Source organism: Brachypodium distachyon, chromosome 5 (genome assembly GCF_000005505.3).
Source record: "Brachypodium distachyon strain Bd21 chromosome 5, Brachypodium_distachyon_v3.0, whole genome shotgun sequence".
NCBI classification, from domain to species: domain Eukaryota; kingdom Viridiplantae; phylum Streptophyta; class Magnoliopsida; order Poales; family Poaceae; genus Brachypodium; species Brachypodium distachyon.
Genome location: NC_016135.3, coordinates 26,995,080 through 27,019,624, shown reverse-complemented (window position 1 = coordinate 27,019,624; position 24,545 = coordinate 26,995,080). Strand labels below are relative to the sequence as shown.

Here is a 24,545-nt window from a genome sequence, read left to right as displayed (position 1 = left end):
CTCTTCATTGTCATTGTTGCTGCTGCCTTCTGTGGCCACCCGTAGTACAAGTACGTACTCCTGCTGCAGCACTCTCCGTACCTTGGATTGGAGCACCGAGCAGAGAGTGAAGTGAAACCACGCAAGGCAAAGGGCAAAGGCAGCGGGATGCAAATGCAGTGCACTAGTGCAGGCAGCAGCAAGGGCACTGTAAATAAATGTGACCATAAATTCCGTGTCTGGCAGGCAGGCAACTGCTCCATCGTCGTCCTGGAGCAAACCATCAAGCCATTGATTCTTACCGGCTACAGTGACCTTTGCTTGCAAAGCGAGACAGAGGCCGTAGTTTCTGGCCCTTGGCTTGGCTTGGCCAATGGGAAATTAAAGTGCAGTAAACTTTGCATCTAGTTGTACTACACTTGTACTGAACCAAGGAGCTAATCTTGTGGAGTACACGTCGTCGCCGAGTCGAGAGTGAAAGTGAAACGAACTTCATTTGCTAACGGCTTAACTTTAACTTTGTTTCGCTTTGCAATTCCAACCCAGTAGCATTTCTCCTTTCTCCTCGGATTATTTTTCGGTAGGAGTACAAGTGCAGTGCCGGTGCAAAAAGGAAGGAAGGAAGTATCTATTGATCATTTCGCCGCGTCCAATGGCACGCACAACTGGAAACCAAACAAAACAAAGGGGCTCGAGGAAAAGGCACATTTCGAAAAGAGGTCGTGAAGATTAGACAGAAGCGGCACGGGAACTTGCCCTTTTCGGGTCAAATTTGTACCGGCAATCCTTTTCCCACGTTCTAGTAGTTGATGATGATTATATGCTTAATTCTTGTTTATTCTGAAACTTTATAGGTGTCCAGAACTCAGTACTAAATCAATCGACACATGCTTGATGGTTCCATATTTCCATTGTTCAGGGAGGATGAACAAAGCGCACTAGTACAGCCATGCAGGGGACAAGCTTATTAACGAGATGTTAGAGAAATGCTTTGCACGGATGCTTTTCCTTAACAGAGAAGCAATGAACGTACTAACTCGATGCCACCTCCAATTGCAAACATTTCTTGCGCTTTAAACCTGAGTTAAACCTTGATCCTCCTAGTAGTAAGTAGCAGCAATCAATCGACAGTCCACAGTTGCATAGCTAGGAGCAAAAAAGAAACTGATAATATCGGTCTCAGGAAGAAACGGGAACAATCTTGTTCACTTGAAAGGAGTTTCTTGTTGAACCAAAGGAGCAAAAATATGGTACATGAGAGGGTGAAAGGAAGGGTTTTTTGATTGGATTACAACATCTTAACCCCTCCTCCAAACCTCAGATTGCTCATCAGAGTGCAAGAGAAATCAAAAGAAGCATTAGAGCAGAGATGCTCTTTGATCATCAAAACAACTAGCAGTACCTTGACCTGACCTTCTTGGTGGTCTCCTTCCTCCCCATCCCCTAATCTACAAGAACAAGCGAGCAGCAGCAGCTGAAGATGCTGAGCTTAGCTCAGGTCCAGGCGCCCCACACCTTCTCGCCGATGAAGCGCACCAGCTTCCCCACCGTGCTCTTCTCGGCGTTCCCGGCGGCGGGAGAGCCGGCGCAGTCGCTGTCGTCGGTCCCCTCGCCCTCGTCGCCATAGACGCTGTCCGCCTCGTCGTCCTCGTCCCCTTCGTAGTCGCCGCCGTCAGAGGCGCAGCCATGGTGGCGGGCCACGCTGACGTCAGCCTCCGCGGGGCCGTCTTCCTCGCCAGCGGCAGCGCCTCGCCCGCGGCCACGGCGGCGGCGGCGGTGGTTGCGGCGCGCGGGCCCAGAAGCACCAGCTCCTCCTCCTCCGTTGGCGGCGCTGGACCCTTCTTCGACGGCGTCGATGATGCGGTGGATGAGGTGGCGGTTGGGGGACGCGTCCCAGCGGGCCCAGAAGCTCTTGTAGCAGCCGAAGCAGCCGCAGCCCATCTCCGGCGGGTGCGGGCCGTGCTGCCTTCTGCTGCTGCGCCGCGCGCCGCCGATACAGCTCCCGGACAGCAGGTACGCCAGCACCTCCTGCTCCTCCGCCGTGAGCGCCGCCGCCAGCGCCATCACGGCCGCGGGCAGCAGCGCCGCCAGCGCCACATCCCCAGCCGGCACGGGCGCCGGGTGCACCCTCCGGCCCTTCCCCGGCTGGTACAGCTTCTTCATCCTCCCTCCAGTCCCGCCGCCGGCCGGCCTCACTCACTCAAACAAAAACTCACTTGTACTTGCCCGCTCGCTGGCTGGGTTAGGTGCCCACCTACTGCTCGACCAAAAGGCCCGCTCACCTCAGCTCCCAGGGAAGGAAGGAGGGTTCGGTTGGTGGGGGGTAGGTGGTGTCGTCGTCGTCGTCGGCTGAGACGTTGCTGTTCGTCCCCAACCTCAGCAGGATGATAGCTTCCCCGCAGCTCTCTCCGGCCTCTCGCTTCTTGCTCCCCTTCTTGGCTTCTTGGAGGCTCGACTCAAGCCAAGGATGGGGAAGGAATGAAGGGTTTGGTGTGAGGACCCCCTGGGGAGCGAAGGCGAAGGCCACCCTATTATTGCTCAGAAATTCTGATGAGAGGAGAGAAGGACGAGAAACGGGGAATCAATCTCATTGGGCTACCGTAGACGTAGCATCTCACCTCACAGTCTCCTCGTTTCCTAGTCCAATCCGGGTTTGGTTTTGTGTACTACTAGTACTTCAGGGTTGTTGTGTCGTATGGTCACGGACGGAATGCGAAAACGCGACTCGCGACAGCCGGCAACACCGAAAAAGTCTCCTGTTCTGACCAAGTAAAACGTAAGACGTTCCACGGTGCAAAGGCAGTCGTGTACGCAGACCAAACGGTCAGGTCTCCACCTACTACTTCTTACATCTCACTCACTACCTGAAGCTCTATGTATCACTCCTGTAATAAGTCATCCCAGGGCAAAAATTCAGAATCCTGGAGTAGTAGAAACGAAACGCAGGAATTTTTCTCGGAGAATCATCAACCTCAGTCGTAGGGGTTCCTGAACTGCTTGAGGAGATCGGGGATGTCGTAGGCGAGCATGTCGTCGACGGCCTGGAGCATCTTGGGCCGGAGCCTCTCGAAACGGTCGAAGTTGCACGCGCTCAACGTGTCCCGGTACTCCTCGACGCTGGGAAAATCCCCCGCCGGCAGCCGCATCTCCTTCTGCACCTTGTCGAACTGCTCCTCCAGCGTCTCCAGCAGCCGCTGCTGCGCCTTGCCTTTCCCCATCAGCGCCGGCATCTCCTTCTTCAGGTGCCCGATTATGTACGCATGCACCTTCGCCGACCGAGCCCGCTTCACAAACTCATTGATCTAGAGATACGAGTTTCGTCAAATTTTAGGAAGTTTGACTTTACGACGAACAAGTTAGAATGATCTTTCTGTATGTTATTACCCGGCGGTCGCATGCCTTCTTTGGGATGTCGTTGAGGTCCGACATCAGGTCCTCCTGCTCTCGCTCGAACAGCTCCATGCCCAGTGGCCCGGCCGCCGTCTCCCTGATCGGCTTGTCGTTGAACGACCTGCAAAGATAAGATAACATACTCCGGTTTAATCAAGTGTTGTTATTGTCATCGTCGTCGTCGCTGACAATGCTGCATTGTTAAGTTAGCGAGTCGGATTGATCGATGATGCGTTGACGCTGTACCCTATGTAGACGCGCATGACTTCAGGTGTGTTGAGGACTTTCCCAAGCGACCATAACAGTGCTCCGTAGACTCTCATCAGCTGCAAAAATAAACATTCAACCCAAAACTAGCCATTGTTATGATCTAGTGTTGCTTTCGATCAGCATAAGCTATATATATATATTCCATTTGCTACCACTTGAGATACGGGAGGAAAAAGAGAGCAGATGTGCGTATAAGATGTGTGCATAATTAATTGGGTTCGGTTGAGATTTCGGTTGCTTTCAATCAATCAACTTAGATATTTCATGTATGCTCCCACTTGAGATATGAAAACTTCAGACAAATATAGTTGGTTCGGGAATAAAGGATGGAAATGGAATATGTTGCACCTTGAGAAAAAAAAGGAATATGCTCACACATCAAGGGCTCACTCAAGAAAAGGAATGGCACATTCACCTGTTGTGCGTCAACTTGGTCTGCCTTGTTGAGAACTATGCGTATTTTGTCATCGTTCCCTTTTAGCGACCCAATCACCCGCTTGAACTCGTCGCTGATGTCGAGCTTATGTGGATCAAACAGGAGAAGGATCAGGTCACACTTGGCTGCGAACCATGACGTGACTCCAGTGAAATCGTAGCTGCGCTGCGTTCTCTGCTTCTCCCCTGATAGAACTCCAGGAGTGTCCACAAAGGTTATGTGCTCCAGTAACTTGACAGACAAAAGCGAGCCGAGTCTTAGTTACTTTCCCCAAAATACGAAAAAAAGTGGTATAAAATACTCATTGCAGGAGAGAATATACTTGGTGAGGCATCTGAGAACACTCAAACTTCGATAAAAACGCGGTTCCAAACGCTGATAGCCCACTGTATGGCATGTCAGCTTGAACCGCAATTGTGTTCCCAGGAATGCATCTCTCATCTGGTCCAGACTGTGGTGGTGGGAAAATTGTATCATCAAACTGGGAGTGCAAAGATATGTACTGAATCTGAACTAGCACTAGCAAAAGTTAGGCAAGGGAACATCTTCATGGAGAACTTACAGTTATGACAACAAATCTGTCGGTTGTGGGCTCTGGTCCAATATGAGCTCCTACAGGAATAATATCACTATTAAACAATAGTCAAGAAAGGACGAGATGCAAAAGAAAGATTCTCAAATACTAGCTAACAAATAGGGGAAAGGGAAGGAACAACAACCCATCTTTGCTTACCTGGATAACTTGTCTTTAGTAAATGTTTTACGAATGTGGTTTTTCCCGTGGAATATTGACCCAATAGCATGATCATTGGCTTCGCATCGAAATCGCTGCTAGTCTACAGATAAGATAGCTTGGGAAAATATGACACGGAAACTATTATGGTAAAGTCAAGCATGTAAAATTCGGAGTAACATGATAGACATCATTTGTAATTTAGCTATGCTAGTTTCACAATAAAGTGTAGAAATGAACAATTCAAGCAACATTTTTTGAAATCACTGCTTCTTTTAATAGCACAAGAGTAATTATCTGAGAGGAACCATCCTTTGACATCTGCACAAAGCGAATGAGTTTTGCTTATTTATTATCTGGCACCATCTGTTGGCACTCTTCTGTTAGTTTAACATAAATTTTTTACCCATGTCCTCATTTTGGGAGCTTATTTGGGGAGAAATGCTTGCTTTGGTTATAGAGTTCTGAAGAGCATAGAACAGTACATTAAACCAAACGTAGCTCAGCAGAGAACCAGTACCAGCGCGAAGAAGAATACGCGAAGACTTACCAGCAAAGGTGAAACAAAGTCATTATACTGATAAGTTTTTTCTAAAGGCCTCAACTTCTCTATGTATGATTTCTTTAGTCCATCAATAATTGAAGTAACTGATTTCAAAGTAATCTGCAAAATGCAAATCATTTGTTACTCCTATGCAAGACTTCAAGACATAACAAATATGCAAACAATCTGAACAACAACTGGCTGATGTACCTTCTTTCCCGACTTAGAGTTAAACCAGCTAGATGACAAAGGTGACTCGGTTGGATGGTATGCTGCATGATCAAGAAGAATTGCAATCAGAAATAGCCAACAGACAATGGAAAAAATGCTCGGGGTCTCCCCTTACGTAGTGTACCAGAGTAGAACCTCATCTCATACCAGTAATGTCGGAGCTGCTCCTGTTTGCAGACTTCTTTTTCTACCAGAATTGAAAAGAGAAGGAAAAAAAACATGAAGAAGTGAAATAATTAAGGCTCTGTTATCTTACAGCAGCATTTTCTGATGCAAATGGAACTGAAAGATCAATGCAGACATACTAGTTTTTTATCCAGACCTTCCATTGTCGGAGGCTGTAGGTTATCCAAATCTGAAGTTAGTTAAAGGAAACAGTACGTCAGCCAGTAGTTTCCTTTCCTCAGAGAAAATTCCATTAAAATTGACTAGTAAATCTGTATGAAAACTACCTGCGTGTGCAATGGTGTCTTTACTGATCTCCTGCCCTGCTTGTGCCAGAGAAACCAGCTGCGAATTCCCGTCAGGTTTCAACGTACGATGAGTCGCAACAGCAGATCCACATATGCAGAAATCAAATAGAAGCACACTAGTGGTGTCATATTGTCATGGACAAACCTGCATGGCAGCCATGAATTCCGCGAATCCAAGGTAGCCCTGACGTTTGGAATCAGCGATTGCCCAAACCTTGAATCCAGAGAAGATAAAATTAAGTGTGGGGGTAAAAGATGTACGGAGTATATACAGATTTCGTCTCCGCGAAGATGAGAACTCGGCGGAAGGACGTGCACGAATGTTACTGCATGCGCGAGAGGCCTCGTAGAGATCCTCAAAATGAATGTAACCCGTTTCCTCGGATGGAATATATTGGATGCGGAATGGCGGATCATTCGGTAGTGCAGTGGCGATTTGTAATTTGCATCAAGAATAATGGAGCCGGGAGAGGCGGCGATCGAGACTGACTGACCTGCTTGAGCTCGTCCCTGGCGAGGTTGGACATGGCGAAGAACTTGAGCGCGTCTTTCCCCGTCACGCGCCCGTCCCCGTCTTCGGATCGATCGAGCCCACGCCAAAACAACAGCAGCACCAAAACTCAGCGACATTGGTCGATCGATCGAGTGGTGAGAGAAATCGAATGTGGGGGAGGGAAGGAAGCCCACCGTCGTCGGCGATGTAGAACCAGCGGAGGTAGACGCTGCGCTGCTCCTTGAGGCCCCACCTGACGGGCGACGAGTTCGCCGACGCCGACGCCGACGACGCCATTGATTGATTCCCGGGATCCCGAACAATCCTTCCCTCCCCCCGGCCCCGGTCAGGGTCACCTTCCTTCTCCCCTCGGCCCGGTTGGGGAGAGAGGCCGAGCGAACGAACGGCTGGAGAGAAGAGACGAGGAGGAAGGAGGAAGACGCCCCCGCGCGCGCGCATGGGGAACGGGTTCACTTCAAGGGCCCGATCGACCGCGGCAAATGCGGCGGTGCCCCAGCGACCGGGGCGGCGATCGGCGACCCGGCCATCGTTCTCTTCCCGGGCCTTTGGGCTTGCCCGGACCTGCCTAGCAGGCCGGAGCGAGAAAGTAAACAGCTCTGCGTCTCTTTTTTTTTTTCCTCTGCAGCGCCGGCCGGCCCAGAAGCCCGTGGAAGGCCCAAAGGCACGCGTGCGCCCGGGGTGGGCGCGGTCGGTCAAAGGCGGCGGGGAACCCGACGACGGGCTGCGCACTCCGATGCATCTGTCTCCGTCGCGTCAAAAAGCGCGTGAAGAAGAAGGGTGGTGGGCGCTCTCTCTCTCGGCCTCTCGGGCGGCGCGACTGCGTGCCGACTGCCGACGCGTCGCCGTTTCCCTTCTATCTTCGGGTGGCAGTGCGCGCAGGCTAGTTGCAGCCGCTGACTAGTGAGCGGATTCCCGTGGGATGTGACAGTTTCACGGTTCGCAGCCGTTTTCTTGTTTCCGAGACGGCTGGTCAAGTGTCGTCGACAAAAACGAACTCCTTCGGCCCCAGCCTGAATGGCACCATCGATGGGTTCGGCGGAGGATAATCGAACGGTCAGATCAACGTCACATGTCTGCATCATCAAATTTCATCCAAATCTAATCATTTGGATTAAAATGAAAAAAATTGTCAAGTTTAGTGAGTCATTTGAAAAGTTTTCAAGTTAATTGATGAAACTGAACATCGCTGCCGAGTTTATGGACCACAGTGTAATATCCTCGATGTTAACCTATACAACGGGCAACGTTGAGCAAATGGGCTAGATTTGGTTAAAGATGTACCATATAAGACCGAGCTTTCAAAAGGAGATCATTTTTATCGATTTACATGCGTTCCTACCTCATTGTCAAATATGTAGAAGATGTATTTCCTTGCTTTTAGCTTACAAGGTCAATCCCCAAATTCCTGAAATAGCACTCCTCGAATATTTTTTTCCTGAAATTTCAATATCTAAGGCCACTCTCTCCTCCTAGCAACTCTCGCCTTGAACCAACCAATACATCTTTTTCCTAAAATATTAGCAGTCAGATTAAAAAGGGTCCATGGTAACATGTGGTTTGTTAAAGAAGTATAGTACACAATCTGTTGACATCTAAACTTTCAATTTGTTGATATCGTGGTAACAAAGTATTACAGTACCTGCACCGAATTACTGAGCCGAAGTTATCTCGCTACCGTATATAGCAGTCCTTCGCTGCGTAGCATCAGAGTCCACTGTCCAAATCTCCGGACCAATCTCCTCCTTTGGATCGCGCCTCGCCACTAGCTAGTGCGGCAGGAGCTCGTTCCACGTCACCGTCTCCCCAGCAGACCCGTCGTCCTACTGTCCTAGTCGCCGCACAAGCGAAACGTGTTTATCGCTTTCCCCGTAGTACCACGCACCTCGACGCGGGAACAAATCGAGTAAACTCGGCCGAGACCGGACGAGAAAGAAGAAGCGTCGGGGGAAGGTGGGAAGAAGGAAGCGGCCGCCCAAAGCTATCCATCTCTCGTTCTCTCCGCGTCGCCTCCTCCAGCCCTCCTTCTTCTACCCCCTCCCCGTAGCTCAGTCCACCCGCACGCCAGGAATCCCCTCGCGCTCGTCTCAGCTCAGATTAAAGCACCGGCGGCAACTCTCTCTATATCTCTCTCGATCTCGACGAAGCTTTTGGAGCTGATGAGGAATGATACGAGTGATGCCGCGATGTGCGACGCGGCGGCGGCGATGGCGGGGCTGGAACCGAGGTACAGAGGGGTGAGGAAGCGGCCGTGGGGGAGGTTCGCGGCGGAGATCCGGGACCCGGCCAAGCGGGCGCGGGTGTGGCTCGGCACCTTCGCCTCCGCGGAGGCCGCCGCGCGCGCATACGACGCCGCCGCGCGCGCGCTCCGCGGCCCGCTCGCCATGACCAACTTCCCCCCCGCCTCCCTCCATCTCCATGGCGGCGCCGAGTACGTACGAGCGGCGGCGGCGGGGGCTGGGCCCGCGTGCAGCAGCAGCTCCACGGTCGAGTCCTTCAGCGGCCCTCGAGCGGCGGGGAAATCGAGGCGGGTGGTGGTGCCGGTGCCGCGTGCGCCGGAGCCGGCCGGGTGCCAGAGCGACTGCGCGTCGTCGGCCTCCGTCGTGGACGACGGCGGCGAGGACGAGGCCGCGTCCGGCGGCGGCGTCCGGCCCCGCGCGCTGCTCGACCTCAACCTCCCGCCGCTGCCGGACCACGATTTCTGCACGGAGCTCAGGCTCTGACGCGATCCGCCGGGCTTTCTCTCTTCTGATTAGATACTGCACTAGCAGTAATGCTTGTGTTGTTCAAGAGCGATTGTACTGCACTATTCTTTTAGTACGCAACAAGAATGGCAATTGAGGGCTAGGATTTGCGCCAAATTGTGCAGTTTTCAAGAGCTCGTTTTTGCTCTTTGCACGCCCTCTTGGATATACATCTTCCTGCCCCCATTCAAGTTTATGAACCACGAGCGAGAAATACGAAAGATATGGCTTAAATTTTTCTTGGTGATTTCTTGGTGATGGTTCGAGATGCCTGGCATTTGGCACTGTGATTACTGCATCTTCCTTTCTTTCGTATTCATTCAAACCGAATTCAGCAGTGCCGACGTCAACACTCTCTTCTCTTTTGCTGCCACCAAGTACAGCTACTAGTTCAAGATAAACATTGCAAGCTCTCAAAATTCAAAATCAAACCATCTTGTACGTACGTACTACTGTATATATTCTCCATCCGTAGCTCGATACTCGTAGACAGTAATTTCCATCGGTTGGAGAGAATCAGAAAAAAAATAGACAATGAGTATACAACTAAAGTCTAAAGAAGCACACGCTACTCCTGTACTGGCGCGGCGGCGGCTGCGCCTGAGCGACCTGGTGACCACCCCGATGTCCGCGGAGCGTGCACCGGACATCGAAACTGCGGCCATCGCCATCCATCACGCATCCGGACTTCTCGAGATCCCTCCTCTGGACGAACTGGACGAAGCCTTTGCTGCGGCCATGGTCGGCCAACGTCTGCCCCAACTCCAGTGGGCCGCGGAACACGGCCCGCTTCCCGGCCACGTCCAGGATGACCAGCTCCAGGCCCTGGTGCGAAACACAAGACGTGGCCATAAAACTGGTGCAAAATGCAAGACGTGGTCCTAAAATTGATATGAAACGTAAGATGTTGCATAACCAATGTATATTTTTTCATCATACATTATTTCTTACCGTACTTGAGAATAATCGAAATTGCATCAGGGATGAGAGGAGTATCTGCACATAAGGGCCTCTGATAAGTGATAACTGATTGGATGGGAACTCACGATACGCAGTGCTTTTATTTCCTATAACACTTGCTATACCACTACAACATGTTAGCTGAGGCCACAACATCCGTGGAGATTTATGTTCTTTCTGTCATTGCAATGTCAAAAATGATGGGCGCGGCAACGCAGGCCATCATGATCTAGATAGAATAAGAACTAGAGCAATGTACGTTGTAACAATGCGTCTCTAAACGGCTGTCAGATTGGTATCTGATGTTTGTACTTTGTACATAGCGATGTGCGCCAGGGGAGCGATCCCCGCGACCGTGCCGGAGCCCAATCTGCCCGGGAGCGACGCACCTTCGACGAAGTTGCCCGCGGCGATGCCAGCGATGTGCATGCCGTGGCCTATTGGGTCGCCGTCTACGCCGAAATCAGCTTCAACAAAGGACTTGAAGCCAAAAAGCTTGCGAGTGCACTGGGTGTCTCCTGTCCGAGACCAGGGACGGAGACAAGGGGGGTGTAGGGGGGCGTGCACCCCCCCCCCCCCAACAATTTTTATTTTAATGCAAAAGTAGTGATATATTTAGAAAAAAATAGAAAAATACTATTCCCTCCTATCAGTATTACTTGTCTCAGATTTGCCCCAATACAAATATATCTACATGTAAAAAACGTCTAAATACATGTAATATTTCGACAGGTAATTCCGGCCGGAGGGAGTAGCATTCATGCCCCCTCCAATCTTAAACTTATTCCATTTGTCCCTTCCAATCTTAAATTCTGGCTCCGTCCTTGTTCGGGACACCATCCTTGCCGAAGGAGACGTGCGTCGCCGAGATCCCCGGGTCCAAGATGCCAATGATGACTCCACCGCCGAACTTTGCCCGATCTTGAGATTTCAGAGGCCGTGTACTCGGGGCCCTTATTAATATATATGTATGATAATAAAATTAATTTATGTATATATAAACTTTCACCAATGGTGAATGAAAATTTATATATCAAAAACTATATATATATATATATATATATATATATATATATATATATATATTACCTTCAAAATTTCTTCTACAGTTCTACTCCCTCCGTCCCATATTAAGTGACGAAATATTACATGTATCTAGACGCTTCTTGGGTAGACAAATTTGAGTCACCTACCGAGGGAGTAATATTTCTCGATGCAAAGTCCTTGATGATGCTATGAGTATCAATTTCATCTATCAATTTCTTTTCAATGCAAAAAGTTGCCAAATTGTTTTTGATGACGATGGATTCATAGTTGTGAAATTTAACGAGACTACGTAAATTCACAAACTGAAAACTAGCATAAGTAATTAAAAATCAAAGATGGCTGAGTAAGAACACACCTTGTGCCGTACTCCCATCGTCCAGCGGCGGCGATGCAGTTGCAATTTACAGCCTGCTTACAGGCCCGACGATTAGGCGATACAGCTGGACTGAGGACAGCAGAGGCCCTAGGTGTTGGGGGCCCATTCGATTTTGTGGCCCGGTGCGGCTGCACCGCCTGCACCCCCCCAGGGCCGGGCCGGCGTCGCTCCAGAACTCGTGCTCATCCCTGACGAGCCCGAGGAACGACGGCGTGCGCGTGGTGAGGAGCTACCGCTTGCCGTCAGGGAGCGCGCGCACGAAGCCCGGCAGCTTCGCCACCGCCGCGAGCTCGGCTTCGGTGAGACGGGCGGCGAACCCGTGGAAAACCGCCGAGTAGGAGCACACCAGGCGCGTCTCGCCGGACTCCGTCAATGCACCGGCCGCGCTGATGATACAGTATCTGATTCATTTGGGGCTTATTTATTTAGCTGGAGGCACCGGCCCCACTGATCTGGAGGCATCTTTGTTTCTTGTACTCCTTTTCTTTGTCTTGCCATTATTTTTACTCTTGGTATCATATTATACAAATAAAATCAATTGAATTACGAGGAAAAACTAGTGTCACAAAAACAAGTCCATCATAACATACTGCTGGAACAGAATTTTTCTCAAAAAAAAATTTTCTATTACAGAAGTTCTGAAGAAATCATATGTCGTCATCAATCAGCATTTTTTTTCATGTTAAAGCTCCATTGTACAGAGTTTATCTTTCCGGGATCATAGCAACGATTAATTCTGTGCAGCCGAGGCATCTCGACGGGAGTCGAACCACTGGACCGTGCGACCAAGTTTGTCAACGTCCACCGCATTATCCTTTTGTCGCCTGGGCTGGCTCGGTGCAACATAGGCTTGTAGGCTGGAAGATGGCATGGCTTGGGTGGCTCGGTGTATTTGGAGTAATCATCAAGACCCCAGCGTGTAAAAGTGATATGTTGTCATATACTCCCTTCGTTTCTTAAAGAATGGCATATTAGCTATCATTAAAACAAATCTTTGACCACAAATTACTATGTTGAAGTGTGGTTTATATGACATGAAACCATAAGTACCATGAAGTACTTTTGAAAACGAATCTAACAATACTAATTTCATGTCATATAAATCATACATTGACATAGTAATTTGTGATCAAAGTCTTGTCTTAATGAAAACTAATATGCCAATCTTTAAGAAATGGAGGAGTAGGAGTACATGATTGGTTCCTTTTATCTATAGCTATATGTGTTTTTTATTTTCATTTTACAGTGTGTATTTTCTCAATTGTCTAGAGTTATTATCATTGCCAGGAATTAATTTTAGCTCTGCATTTTTTTGACTGAAAACTACAGGAGAGGAGAGGCTCCAACAATATATACCACGATAACAATTACAAGGGGGAAAAGGGGGTGAGGGAGCAAAGAAAGAAAGAAAAAAAAGGCAAAAACAACCGAAGATTTTTTTTTTACCAAACAGAAACAACCGAAGTTGCTTCAAGGTAAAAAGGAGACCTACACCAGCCAGTGTAAGATGTCAATTCTCAATCAATGTTAGCTAACTATATCTTCTTTATTCTGGAACTGACTTTCAAGGACATCATTTACATTGTTGTGTGGGCACCGGTCAGCATGGTTCCTAGCTTTCATCTGGCAGAAGCACTCTGGCCATGGGTTTGTGTAGAAAGACTCTGGATGGATGCGCTTGTGGGGGGCGCCAAAATGGGTGTTGAACATGACCTGCCTGATCCTCTCCTCATATCCAGATGCACGCCCTTCCTCCATGTCCATAAATATCGGAGCAAGGGCTTTCCTGTTTGGTGTGATTGTGGTTCGGAAACCAGAGTATAGGCGATGACCCATGAGATTGTTTGCGAAGTTGCTCGGGCCATCATATGTGGGCATAAAAACGTCCGACAGGAGACAGACCATGTAGTCAACTGCTGACCCCGCTAGCCCTCGGGTATTTTCTTCCAGCTCTCCACTTCCAACCATACTATGGTTTTCTAGACGTGGGAACATAGCCTTGAATGGCTTCAAGAAGCGTTTCCCACCAAACAGCTTGCCGGAAGCAAGGTAAATCCGTGTTGTGTTATCGAATCCCATAGCACGTATAATAAGACCGACCTGCAAAGCAATATAAATAAACCATTTTTAAGTTATTTATGGAAATAATTATTCAACCGAAAAGTCAGTTATGATGGCCATGATATTTATTTTTTCATATACTGTCGTCCCACATTTTTGTGCTTTAAATAAATAATATTTGAAGGAACAAGGTCTATTGTGGACCTCAAACTAAACATTGCCATGTCTGGGTAAAAAAATGTATGGCTTAGTCCGAGGGCCAAAGTTCTCTGGTGCTCTGGTTTTGTGGTTCAACAGGACTCTCATATTTAATATTTTTTCTGTAGGTTTCATTAATATTTTGCAAGTTTGGAAGCACCATTACAAAAGCATACTTCGAAGCTTAAACAAATTTAAGTTTGGCACATCCATACTTATACTGTGATATATATCCATGTCAAGTTCAAAAGCAATCTGAATTTATGTATACAAAAATGACAAATTCAGCTAATCCAAATTGAGTTTGAACTTGAAACTTGGCATGCATATAATACTCCCTCCGTCTCATATTAAGTGACTCAAATTTGTCCAAGTATGGATGTATCTATGCCTAAAAAGCGTCTAGATACATGTAATAGAAAGTCATATAACATGAAGTATGGTTGTGAAGATATTTTAAAAATATATTCTAACCATACCACCACCCAAGTGCACTTTTCATTAATATCATCAACATATATCAAAGAGACCAAGTCAACAAGGGCGAAAATAAGTTGTGGCGCACACACGCCTCAGTCAGCGATAAGCGAAAAGGAGGCCGATCACGAAGGGAGTGCCAATCCCACGACTTTTATTATAGTAGGTATTTTGCAACCCATTGTTGGTCACTTATAAATTGAAAATGCAATATAAATACAAAAACGTACCCATGAAGCTACGCGGCAAAAAAATGCACTAGCATGCGCTTACCTGACTAGATAGGTACTGAGCCTAAATTTTTACACCCATCCAGAGTAATTAACTTTTACTTTCGGCACACAATTAGATTATATGAGAAGAATCAGTACCTCTTCTGGAGTTAAAGGGCACTTTCCAATGAGCCTTCTTTCCCTGTAGACAAGGGGCTTTTTTGGAAAATGTTCTTCCCGATACTTCAACAGGATTTTCTGTTCTTTAGGTGTGAATATGTCGATGCACCTGCAGTTTTCATTTCGGAAGTAAGGTATGTTCATGTCTAGCAACACAAATACAAAATTACATGGCAAGACATGCAAGTAATAACCACTGTATATAACAGATTTTCATGTATAAGTTATCAACAATAGTCAAAATTAATGAATTAAACAAGAGGATATCCTAAAATTTCAGTATCAAGGACTGAAATGGCCATTGTGATTTTATCTTAATAATTTGATATCTATGAATGAATAAATGTTAGAGTTCCACGTAAGGGCCAAGACTTCCGTAAGTCTACAACAACAGCAAGCCTTTTAGTCTCAGACGAGTTGGGGTAGGCACTTTCCTAAGCATACTACAGAGAAAAATAATCCAGGGATAGGCTTCTCCATCAATGGACACACTCCAGAATTAAGCAATCATTCACTGTGGTTTGATCGAAATCCTACCCAGCATATGCAATCATATCCAGCTCAAACCGAAGATGAACTGACATGAAATGGCCTTCTGAACGGAGCTTATTCACTATAGCACTGCTTGTTTTCCTGATATTTGACTTAAATTGTAGCGCGTGATAATTAACCCTGCATCTCAATCTCTGGAGCTCTGGATCATCAATTTCTTCGGCCAATCGGTGTGAAAATGGAGTTAAATATATCGCACCATATTTCCTTATCATCTCCAGAGCAGTTGTTCTGTACCAAGTAACTGGTGCATCTCTAGGTGGATCAATCTGTAAGGACAAAAGGAATTCCATAAGTATAGAATATCTAGAAAAATTTGACTTTGCAAAGATAGAGAAAGAGACTTTATTATAGCTAAATTTAGAGTGCTACTGTGCTCTAAGTATGTTCACCTTATATGCTCTGAGCTTCTTGGTCTTTCCCGGTGCAGTAATTTTTGGAACGCTCGTAACAATTCGAACGTCATATTTCAATGTCTGGATGAAGTGCGGAACATCATATATATTTACAAAACCACTGGTCCCATAAATACATCATCAACAACAAAGCCTTTTAGTCCCACCAAGTTGGGGTAGGATAGAGATGAAACTCACAAGAACCAACAAAGAAGACAAACGAAAATAAATAAAAAACAGAAAAAGAGGAAAACAAAGTGAAAATACTGCTCAGACAGAAGCAATCATAAAGAACACATGGTTGTTGGTAACTTTGCATGCAATGATCTTCCTGCATGATAGGCATTGCAGAATTACGTACCTCTCATCATGCCAGAATGAATTTGTGTCTAACTCTGGCAGCACTAGTGTAGCATTCATGATTCGTGCCACAACAACAGCATTACATATCTACAAAATCAACACAGCACTAGTCTTAAATCTCTCAGGTACGTTGCCATGAATACATAAAACTTGCATGATGAACTATGCTACTTCAGAGACAAAGTTTCTTACTCCCTCTGATCCATATTAATTGTCTCAAATTTGCCAAAATATGGATGTATCTATGTCTAAAAAGCGTCTAGATACATGTAATATTTCGACAACTAATATGGATTGGAGTATATTAATCATACTGCGCTGCATTGTTGGGTCAAGCCACCATTGTACCGGACACGCAAGTACCCACTGCTCTCAGATTCAGTTGGTGGGGCTGCAAGTAGAGAGATCGATTTCAGGATTTCATTTGGCCATCACACAGAATGGCATAAGACTGGACCAGTAACTTCTGGTTTTGGGAGGATACAGAGAGAAACTTACGAGGCCAATAGGTGCGTGGTGCAGAAGATGCTCTCCAGCCATTTGAATCTGCAGTCCTCCACAGCTCATTTACAACAAAATCCTTGACTAGTAGCACTGATGTCAGTATAAGATACAATTTGGTAAAAATTCAAATAAGCATTGTATATACAGTTCAATTCCATACATTTAGCACAACTCAATCTGTAGGTCAAATGAATTGAAATTGAAAATATAAGCGATGCACCAAAAAGTTATCTAAGAAAATTGTGGCATTTCTATTTAAGATTATTCCTTGTCCATTAAATAGAGAAAATTACAAGAAAAAAACACCACAATTCGGAGCATCGTTGCAAAAAAGTCACCGACTTTCAATTTTATCCGCAAAAAAACACTGGGATAGCATAATTATTTGAGTAAATTATAAAAAGATCAACCACATTAGTGGTTAGGGTTTCACTTAACGACCGCTATTGTGGTGGCGGTTCACTAATAGCACTGATAGCTCGGTTTTTTTTTGCGGGTAGCTCGGTTTAGACGGTTTGACAACAAAACCGATAAGGATGGCCCATGGCGGCGGCGGTGCACGGTCGACGTCGGGAGCAGCTCAGCCACACGCCGGCCTTCAAGAGCAGCGCGCTACAGCTTCAGATACACCTCGGGACGAATATAGAGCAGGAGGAGCGGACCAGGACGGAGCATAGGAGGAGATCGACACCGTGCCGGCTCGGCGCCGGAGGCGACGACTGCGCCGGCGATTGGGGGAGACCTGGCTCGATTCCTTTCACTTGGGAATCCAGCACGATGTGCCGGAACTATCTATTCGGCAAGGTGGGACACGGAGCATGCCGGTGGCGGCGTGAACTGGACGCCGATTGCGTTTCTCGACGCTCAGAGGGGCAGAGATGTCGAGAGTCTCGTGACATTGTTATTGGCCTTCCCTAAAAAGCCAAGCAGAACGAAATCGCGAAGCAGGACAAACAGCACAACGAAATCGCTGTAGAAACAGGCGTGGGAGAGGTGGACGGACACACCTGGATCCTGTAGGTGCCGCCGAAGAGGACGACAGAGGAGGAGGACCAGAGCCAGATGGTGCCAGTAACCAGCGCCGCTACGGCTAGCAACAGCCGGCGCAGTAACATCTCGCTCCTGATGACTCCTGAGGCCCCTGCGAGCACAAAGTAGACCACGATGAAAAATACGGAGTATAAACACGAAAAGGAATTAGAATGGGGGCGGAAAGGAATTACCGCCGCTGGAAAATAGGGTTGCGTATCGGTGGGACTTGTGGGCCTGAACAAATCGTGAGGAGTGGGCCTTATGTGCCGGATGGACGCGGGGAGGCCCGCATCAAGGTGTACCCCAACGGGCCCTGCATGCGAGGCCAGCAAAGGCCACGTGTCCGTCTTCCTCGGCCACGCGCGGTAGGTCCGACAAGCCGGCCACCGCGGCGGAGTTCTGCTTGGATGTCGTCGACGGCGGCGTGAAGCAGGGAAGAAGATCAGCAGCAGTTCATGAATGCACGTTCGATGATGGTAACCCTGAGGCCTGAGCACGGGTTCCCGTATCTGGTAGAGAGTGGGCCGAGCTGATGGTGACCCGCCATATTGTGTATATTTTGTTTTGATTTGGCTTACCTCGGCAAGAAAATCATACTCCAAAGTGTTTTTAATTTAGTGCAAAGTTATAAGACAATTTTCAGAGGGAGTACTAGATTTGCAACGGAAACGAGTCAAAAATATTTGTTCTTGTAGAAACGAAGATAAGTTTTTGGTCATGACTGGTTTTGTAAGAAATGCCGCTTGTTATTCTTTTTCTTCATGATTTAGCCAGTTTTGATAAAAATAAATAAATCAAACTACATTTTACAAACCATTATATTGACTACCATCTAAACAAAAATAAAGTCCGTGGTCATGACTAATTTTTTTGACAATATGTATGTTGGTAATAATCCAAACATGATCTGGTTATAGCTATTCAGCAACAAATCAACAACCATAGTAAATTATTTATTCGATTTCAATCATAAATTTTGAACCCCTCCTATGGGCCACTTGGGCGACGGAAAATCTAGTCACCAACGAATATGAGTTATATGCCATAAAATATATACTAATGGAAATTTTGTGTACCATAGTTCGTATGAGATACTTCATGTGGCACACACAAGTTATAGTATTTTGTTTGCAAAAATACGCGTGTGTGCCTTATAAACTAAAAAGGAAGAAGTAGTACCACCTTACACATCCATTTCGACGTTGAAATTTAACCATAAACTAGATCAATAAGATAGTATAGATTATGTGGCACCCAAATTATACCGTTGATTATGTCTCCAAACAAAAGTTATCGACTGCACAATGTCATGGTAAACAATTCTAAAATTAGCTATTTAATTAATTATCAAAGTTGAATCTTGAGACTCAAGTACGTCCTATGGTATGGAAAGGAGAGAGTATCAACTAAATCAGGTTCAAGATTAAGGAGGCACATGATTAAATTTCTACAAATTTTTTTTAAAATTGTCCTCGTTGATACGTCCTAATTTTGAAAAACTGTTTCGAACAAATATGATCAAACCATGAGGTGTAGTCAGAAATCCCTGAAAATAAATAAATCATTTTGCTATCCACCGAGAAATTTCTAAAATTTCACATGGGCTTCACATAAAAATTACAAGGCTGTGTGCTGAAGATATTTTACAATGAGTTAAATGCACGGCAGGTCCTAAAAGTATTGGCGTGGTGTCATCTAGGTCCTAATAGTATGAAAATGCAGTTTTGTGTCCTAAAAGTACTTTAAGTGTGTCACCGACGGTCCTAAACACGTCGGAGCATGTCAGACCTGCCCACGTGTCCCGTTGACTTGTTCTAACCGGCCACACGTAGGATTAAGAAAGGATACACAAATTTGCAATTTGCTCCTGGAAATCCCCCGACGCCAAATCGTGGCCCATCTCTCCTCGAGTCCGGCCCCCGCGCCCGGCAGCGGGGGCCAAAGCCGCCAACCACTCCGTCCCCAGTTGCGGGCTAGGAACCTCCACCGACCGCACCCGCACCTCCGTCGTCACCGGGCTCCGCAAGAAGCTCCGCGACTTCATGGAGTCCTTCTCGGCGCTCTGCGCCCACGTCAGCGACAGCATGGTGTCCTTCTCAGCGACACTGGACGTGCTGGCAGAGACCGGGGAAGGGGAGCGGTTCCTGCAGCGCGCCACCGCAGAGCAGCAAAGGCGCGGGGAGTTCATGGGTGGGGTGGCCGAGATCCAGGAGCGGCACTGTGCCGGGGTCGATCGGGAGCGCAGCCTGCTCGAGCTCCACTAGGTGTTCAACGACATGGCCGTGCAGGGGAGCTGGCTGGGCAGCCCAGGAGATGCCCCTACGAGACAAAGCAGCCAAGAAAGAGGAGAGATGGGCCGCGATTTGGGGTAGGGGGATTTCCAGTGGCAAATTGCAATTTTTGGTATCCTATCTTAATCCTACATGGCCGGTCAATCCCGATCAACGGGACACATGAGCGGGTCAGACCTGCTTCGGCGTGTTTAGAACCGCCGATGACACACTTAAATTACTTTTAGGACCCAAAACTGCATTTTCATACTATTAGTACCTAGATGACACCAGGCCAATACTTTTAGGACCTGACGTGAATTTAACTCTTTTACAATCTGCTAGAAATAATTGTGAACATAACATCTATATTATTATACATAAGGTTTTAAATAACGATATACACGAACAAATACCACAGGATTCCTGTTTTCGGTATCCGCTGCCGGCTCAGGCGTGCTACTCCGACGGGGCGCTCCCCCCGAAGCCGCTAGCTATTTCTGCACTCATCGCCGGCGCCCGTTCGTTTCTTTCTTATCGCGCAAGTTGATTCGGACTCGCACTCGTCGCCGGATCAAGGAACCGAACCGCTTTCTCCCCAAATCCCCGCTCCCCCGAAAAAAATCTTCGGAAAAGGAAACACCGAGATCGGGCGAAGATGGCGGCGAGGCGGCTGGGCGGCGCGGGCCGCGCGCTGCTGTCGCTGCCCAACGTCCGGAGGCGGGCGTCCAACTCCTGGTCCGCCGTCCGCGACACCTTCTTCTCCACCAAGGTTAGCCTGCTGTCCCCAAACCGAACGAGCCCCATCGATGCGTTATGATTCTCGCGATTTGGTATGTGGCCGCGGGCGTGTGTTTGTGTGACGTGGTCTCTCTCCCGATGCGCGCAGGAAGTGTTCGAGAGCCACCGCGTCGTGTTCACCGTCGGCACCTCCATCGCCTCCGTCCTCACCGCATGGGCCGGTACGCCTCCCGTTCTCTGCCCCCGCGCGTATGCTGTTTTCTGGTTCAGAGTAGTCCAGCTGATTTAATTCTTCTAGTCGATGCATCGGATGGAGCGAATGCTGCGGTTGTGCATTTGTTATGCTGCTAAACGTTTTATTATTTCATTTAGGTTATGTAAGACTGTAGGACACACCTCGATTGTAATCAGAGCTGCAGTGCTGCACTAGAGCAATTATGTTTCAGGGTGTGTCATTGGTGGGTGATGCCTGAATGCAAGTGCACCAAGTTGTAGTCTAACTGATTAGTTTTGTTTCGATTGCTCTATCAGAGGAGCAATGTTGTTGTGTAACTGCTATGCTGCTGAACCTTTATTAATTTGTTACAAACTTACAATCTGCTAAACCGTTATCATTTTGTTAGCACATGTAACTGTAGTACTAGAACACACCTCATTTGGAACTAGAGCTGCAGTAGAGCAATAGTTTTTTTTGTAACGTGCTTGCAATTGGTAGATTTATGGTAACTGACAAACAATTTGGTGTTGGATTCTTTGGTGGTCCTCAGTTTAGTTGGCATGAAACAGTTATTTCAAGTTGATATGTAAAACTGGTTTTGCTTCTTAATTGAATGTCAAGGAATTCCAACACTGCGTGCTGTTTCAAGTTATTTGGAAATTCTCTGTCTGGGTGATTTACAATTTCTGACAGATTTCTAACAGATACTGCTAATTTCTTGTCATAGGTTATTCTTTTCGTCATATGCAGCAAGCAAAGATTGACCAGAGGCTTCATTCAATTGAGCAATCTGTAAGCAATTTAGGAGATAGTGTGCTCGTGGCATATTTACTTATTTTGTGAACTGTATTGCATACATTTCCCTTTTTATGTGCATTCCTTAGTGTGTGACTTGCCTTAGATATGCAAATAGGCAGTTAGGCAGTCAACAAAAGTTAACGATTACTCCAGGGTAACCTTTACAATCTGGGGGGCATTAGACATGAGAACTACATATTTGTGGATGACGAGATTAGGATGCATTTTGTTGTTGTATCTTTTATCTATTTGGGGTGATGGTTTTTCTTTTTTGGTTTCTGAGAAAATTCTCACGGCAGACAACCTTGCCATCCGACAGTTGACGCATAACCCGATCTGCCAGCTATGCCGCATTCACCCCGAGACGACCCTTCACAACTGCCACGATTGCTCCTTCTTCCGGGAGGTGTGGGACCTCATCCAATCGTGGAGCGGGACTACACTGACCCCCACCCGGTCAGGGCCCCCAGCCTCTATTACCACTTTCTGGGACGACCTCATTCGGGGCCTCCCTAAGCGCGACAAGAGGGAGCTCAGCGGACGGCTCATGTATACTTGGTGGGGGGTCTGGAAGGAGCGAAACAGGCGGATCTTTAGGTCGACGGCCACGAGGGCCCTGCAGGTGGCCCTCTTAGTTTGGGAGGAATATCAGGGGAGGATTTGGGCGTGCGCTCCGGACCCGGGAGATTAGCCTCCTTGCTCCCCCCCCCCCCCCTTCCGCTGGGATCAGCCTTTGATCCCCTCTATGTGCAGTTCTTCCTCTTAATCGAATGACGGATATCGACCGTCCTTTCCCTAAAAAAAAAGAGTTTAAACCATTTTCAGAGAGTTCAAACCATTTTCTTTCATTCCCCTCTTCATTCTTTATTGCTGATTAATCAATGATACGTTCAGTGTTGTAGTGGTTCTTGTTTATTCTGACTGATATGTACTTTCAGATAATCTCTGATACCATTTTCTGATTTATTTTTTGAACAGTTGCGGGATACTCACAAAGTTGAACATGACGAGATAAAAAAGATTGTCACTTCCAATAATATTAGCACCCCAGCTTGTATAGCCACTGCATTGACAACTTCGGTTGTTGGGTATGTTCGTGCTGTTATTAATATATAATTTCCTGTTCTAGGATTTCACTGTTACCATGTTGATTATACGGTCTTTCAATACTGTAATTTCTTGTATCATCTGGCATGTTACTTAATTTCAACATACATAAGGCTGCAATACCCTGGTCAAGCTTATTATATTCTATACCATCACGTTAATGCAGATCAAGCTGTCTTAACTCTCAATATTCATATGTAGTGATAGTGACATACTGAGTTAGGATGTGAAGTTGTTGGACTGAGAGACCTATTAACTTTTGGACTATTTTTTTACAATTCTAGGTTTAGTTTTCATTCTCTGAAACAGAGACTGTTAAGTATCACAGTTTGGACTAAATTTTTTGGTGTTTTTAGGTTTAGTTTTCATTCTCTGAAACCAAGACTGTTAAGTATCACAGCTGGCTTTGTATACCCTACTCCAATTTAGCACCACTTGGATATGCACAAAGGCCATAGCGTAGCTGTGATGTTGCCATGTATTAGTCTAATACCCTGCAGAACTACCATAGCATCACTGGGACATGCAGAGAGGACATAGTTTTGCTGTGATTTTTAACTCAAAAGTTGCAAAATCATGTTAAACTTTCTGTGATGCTTCAGGTCCTTTAAATCACGAGTTAGAAACCGTTCCGACAGGAACACTTAATATCTATGTTACCATCTTAACAAACCTGGATGATAAAACCTGCCAATCTTTTGTGATCACCAGGTACGCCCTAGGGTGGCGGGGCGGAGCTTGGTACACCCGAAGGGTCTTCCGGAGAGAGCAGCAGAAGCTGATGGGCCAAATAAAGTCGCAAACCCGATGGCAGTGGCGGCCTTTCAGCAAGCTGAGGACCAGGCTCAGGAGCAGCCGGCATGCCTCCAAGAGCTCCGACGCCCCTCGACCGTCAACCCATGGTGCCTCTGAGACCCCCGCAGCTGCGAGTAGCGTGGCCTCTGCGAACGCCACCAGGAACTCCCAGGCAGCAGCTGGCTGCAGTTGACTACCTCGATAACACGAAGTTTTGAACAAAACAGTCCATGTGGTTGCAAAATGAAGCAGGTTCATATGGCTGGAACTAGTCTGTCCAAATCCGATGGTGGATAATTTGTAGCCTTACAACGACGTAGCTGACTTATCAACGATGAAGTATCGTTTACCAGTCCTCCGCTGACGTACTGTATCGTTTACTAATCCCTGGCTCCCGGCAAAACCATACTGTATACAGTATGTCTTGCTCTTGTTATTACCATGCTGTTTGTACAAGTGTTAAGTGTGGCTGGTTGCCTCGTCGAGGCTCTTCTATCTATGGGTTCTAAAGTTTTGCAACAACCTGTAAAGACAGGGGTAGTGGTGGTACTTATAGGATCTCAGGTGATTGCCAGTTGGCTAGGGGCAATTCCGTGGGCCAACAACCATCGCGCATTTGCCCATGCCGCTCGTGCTCCGCGGCGGCATCCGCAGCCGCAGGTTCACCGAACCTCGCACGGCTCTCAGGTCACAGTCACACACAAGCATACTGTTCGAGTCCAGCAAAGTTAAAGTTCAGGTTCAGTTGCTAGACTGCCCTTTTGCAAAAAACATTTGGCTTCTAATGAAGCAAATGAGCAAAAGAGCCTATGAGATTGCTAGGGACGCCACTTTCATAAAGTGTCGGTGGAACAAAAGTATAAAAATTGGGAAACAAAAGGAGAAGCACAAAGACATAATAGTGGCCGTCTACATGATTTGGAACACATGGAAAGAGAGGAATCGACGA

The 24,545-nt window shown here is 47.1% G+C and overlaps 6 protein-coding genes across 10 annotated transcripts; 2 read left to right on the top strand and 4 right to left on the bottom strand.

Annotated features, from left to right (window-relative positions):
• Positions 1-1,177: 1,177 nt before the first annotated feature.
• On the bottom strand, positions 1,178-2,598 carry LOC100837226. Its single transcript, XM_003580735.4, has one exon. It carries the CDS (start codon positions 2,140-2,142, stop codon positions 1,474-1,476), a length of 669 nt encoding a protein of 222 aa, XP_003580783.1. The 5' UTR covers positions 2,143-2,598; the 3' UTR covers positions 1,178-1,473.
• A 143-nt stretch (positions 2,599-2,741) lies between these two features.
• LOC100831192 (EH domain-containing protein 1) lies at positions 2,742-7,105 on the bottom strand. The gene is made up of 15 exons (XM_024456362.1): positions 6,744-7,105; positions 6,551-6,630; positions 6,202-6,270; positions 6,036-6,093; positions 5,889-5,938; positions 5,731-5,770; positions 5,563-5,624; positions 5,359-5,472; positions 4,809-4,911; positions 4,638-4,687; positions 4,398-4,526; positions 4,055-4,306; positions 3,616-3,695; positions 3,364-3,490; positions 2,742-3,281 (listed from the first exon to the last, which is right to left on the bottom strand). The coding sequence occupies exons 1-15, from the start codon at positions 7,006-7,008 to the stop codon at positions 2,952-2,954; spliced, it is 1,809 nt and encodes a 602-aa protein (XP_024312130.1). The 5' UTR covers positions 7,009-7,105; the 3' UTR covers positions 2,742-2,951.
• Positions 7,106-8,447: 1,342 nt separating this feature from the next.
• On the top strand, positions 8,448-9,558 carry LOC100836608 (ethylene-responsive transcription factor 7). Its single transcript, XM_003580733.4, has one exon. It carries the CDS (start codon positions 8,727-8,729, stop codon positions 9,288-9,290), a length of 564 nt encoding a protein of 187 aa, XP_003580781.1. The 5' UTR covers positions 8,448-8,726; the 3' UTR covers positions 9,291-9,558.
• Positions 9,559-9,730: 172 nt separating this feature from the next.
• LOC112269228 lies at positions 9,731-12,516 on the bottom strand. Of its 3 annotated transcripts, XM_024455458.1 has the most exons (3): positions 11,674-12,497; positions 10,263-10,307; positions 9,731-10,136 (listed from the first exon to the last, which is right to left on the bottom strand). In XM_024455458.1, exons 1-3 carry the CDS (start codon positions 11,689-11,691, stop codon positions 9,858-9,860), a joined length of 342 nt encoding a protein of 113 aa, XP_024311226.1. In that variant the 5' UTR covers positions 11,692-12,497; the 3' UTR covers positions 9,731-9,857. The 3 variants fall into 3 exon arrangements, 1 of the variants encoding a protein (XP_024311226.1); XR_002960740.1 differs by having other exon boundaries at positions 9,731-11,224; positions 11,674-12,516; XR_002960741.1 differs by lacking the exon at positions 10,263-10,307 and having other exon boundaries at positions 11,674-12,514.
• Positions 12,517-13,018: 502 nt separating this feature from the next.
• Positions 13,019-17,860, bottom strand: LOC100830883 (O-fucosyltransferase 1). Of its 3 annotated transcripts, none has more exons than XM_024456141.1 (8): positions 17,644-17,860; positions 16,631-16,712; positions 16,447-16,523; positions 16,131-16,219; positions 15,767-15,890; positions 15,360-15,643; positions 14,802-14,931; positions 13,019-13,794 (listed from the first exon to the last, which is right to left on the bottom strand). In XM_024456141.1, the coding sequence occupies exons 1-8, from the start codon at positions 17,749-17,751 to the stop codon at positions 13,222-13,224; spliced, it is 1,467 nt and encodes a 488-aa protein (XP_024311909.1). In that variant the 5' UTR covers positions 17,752-17,860; the 3' UTR covers positions 13,019-13,221. The 3 variants fall into 3 exon arrangements, with proteins under 3 accessions (XP_024311909.1, XP_024311910.1, XP_014751113.1); XM_024456142.1 differs by having other exon boundaries at positions 16,631-16,726; positions 17,644-17,833; XM_014895627.2 differs by having other exon boundaries at positions 16,631-16,717; positions 17,644-17,833.
• A 2,478-nt stretch (positions 17,861-20,338) lies between these two features.
• Positions 20,339-24,093, top strand: LOC100830575. Its single transcript, XM_003579406.4, has 5 exons — positions 20,339-20,710; positions 20,828-20,900; positions 21,624-21,688; positions 22,673-22,782; positions 23,513-24,093. Exons 1-5 carry the CDS (start codon positions 20,597-20,599, stop codon positions 23,787-23,789), a joined length of 639 nt encoding a protein of 212 aa, XP_003579454.1. The 5' UTR covers positions 20,339-20,596; the 3' UTR covers positions 23,790-24,093.
• The last annotated feature ends 452 nt before the right edge of the window (positions 24,094-24,545 follow it).

What these genes read in the sequence shown, in the direction of transcription:
- LOC100837226 (XM_003580735.4), bottom strand. Translation starts at nt 2,142, where the DNA reads ATGAAGAAGCTGTACCAGCCGGGGAAGGGCCGGAGGGTGCACCCGGCG.
- LOC100831192 (XM_024456362.1), bottom strand. Translation starts at nt 7,008, where the DNA reads ATGCGCGCGCGCGGGGGCGTCTTCCTCCTTCCTCCTCGTCTCTTCTCT. An exon ending in AGACACCATTGCACACGCAG is followed by an intron (nt 5,939 to 6,035) that starts GTAGTTTTCATA and finishes AACTAACTTCAG; the next exon opens with ATTTGGATAACCTACAGCCT. An exon ending in GTCATGCGCGTCTACATAGG is followed by an intron (nt 3,491 to 3,615) that starts GTACAGCGTCAA and finishes TTATCTTTGCAG; the next exon opens with GTCGTTCAACGACAAGCCGA.
- LOC100836608 (XM_003580733.4), top strand. Translation starts at nt 8,727, where the DNA reads ATGAGGAATGATACGAGTGATGCCGCGATGTGCGACGCGGCGGCGGCG.
- LOC112269228 (XM_024455458.1), bottom strand. An exon ending in TTCGATTATTCTCAAGTACG is followed by an intron (nt 10,137 to 10,262) that starts GTAAGAAATAAT and finishes GTTTCGCACCAG; the next exon opens with GGCCTGGAGCTGGTCATCCT.
- LOC100830883 (XM_024456141.1), bottom strand. Translation starts at nt 17,751, where the DNA reads ATGTTACTGCGCCGGCTGTTGCTAGCCGTAGCGGCGCTGGTTACTGGC. An exon ending in AGAAGCTCAGAGCATATAAG is followed by an intron (nt 15,644 to 15,766) that starts GTGAACATACTT and finishes TTGTCCTTACAG; the next exon opens with ATTGATCCACCTAGAGATGC. An exon ending in GATATGATTGCATATGCTGG is followed by an intron (nt 14,932 to 15,359) that starts GTAGGATTTCGA and finishes TGAAAACTGCAG; the next exon opens with GTGCATCGACATATTCACAC.
- LOC100830575 (XM_003579406.4), top strand. Translation starts at nt 20,597, where the DNA reads ATGGCGGCGAGGCGGCTGGGCGGCGCGGGCCGCGCGCTGCTGTCGCTG. An exon ending in TTCATTCAATTGAGCAATCT is followed by an intron (nt 21,689 to 22,672) that starts GTAAGCAATTTA and finishes TTTTTTGAACAG; the next exon opens with TTGCGGGATACTCACAAAGT. An exon ending in TTGACAACTTCGGTTGTTGG is followed by an intron (nt 22,783 to 23,512) that starts GTATGTTCGTGC and finishes TGTGATCACCAG; the next exon opens with GTACGCCCTAGGGTGGCGGG.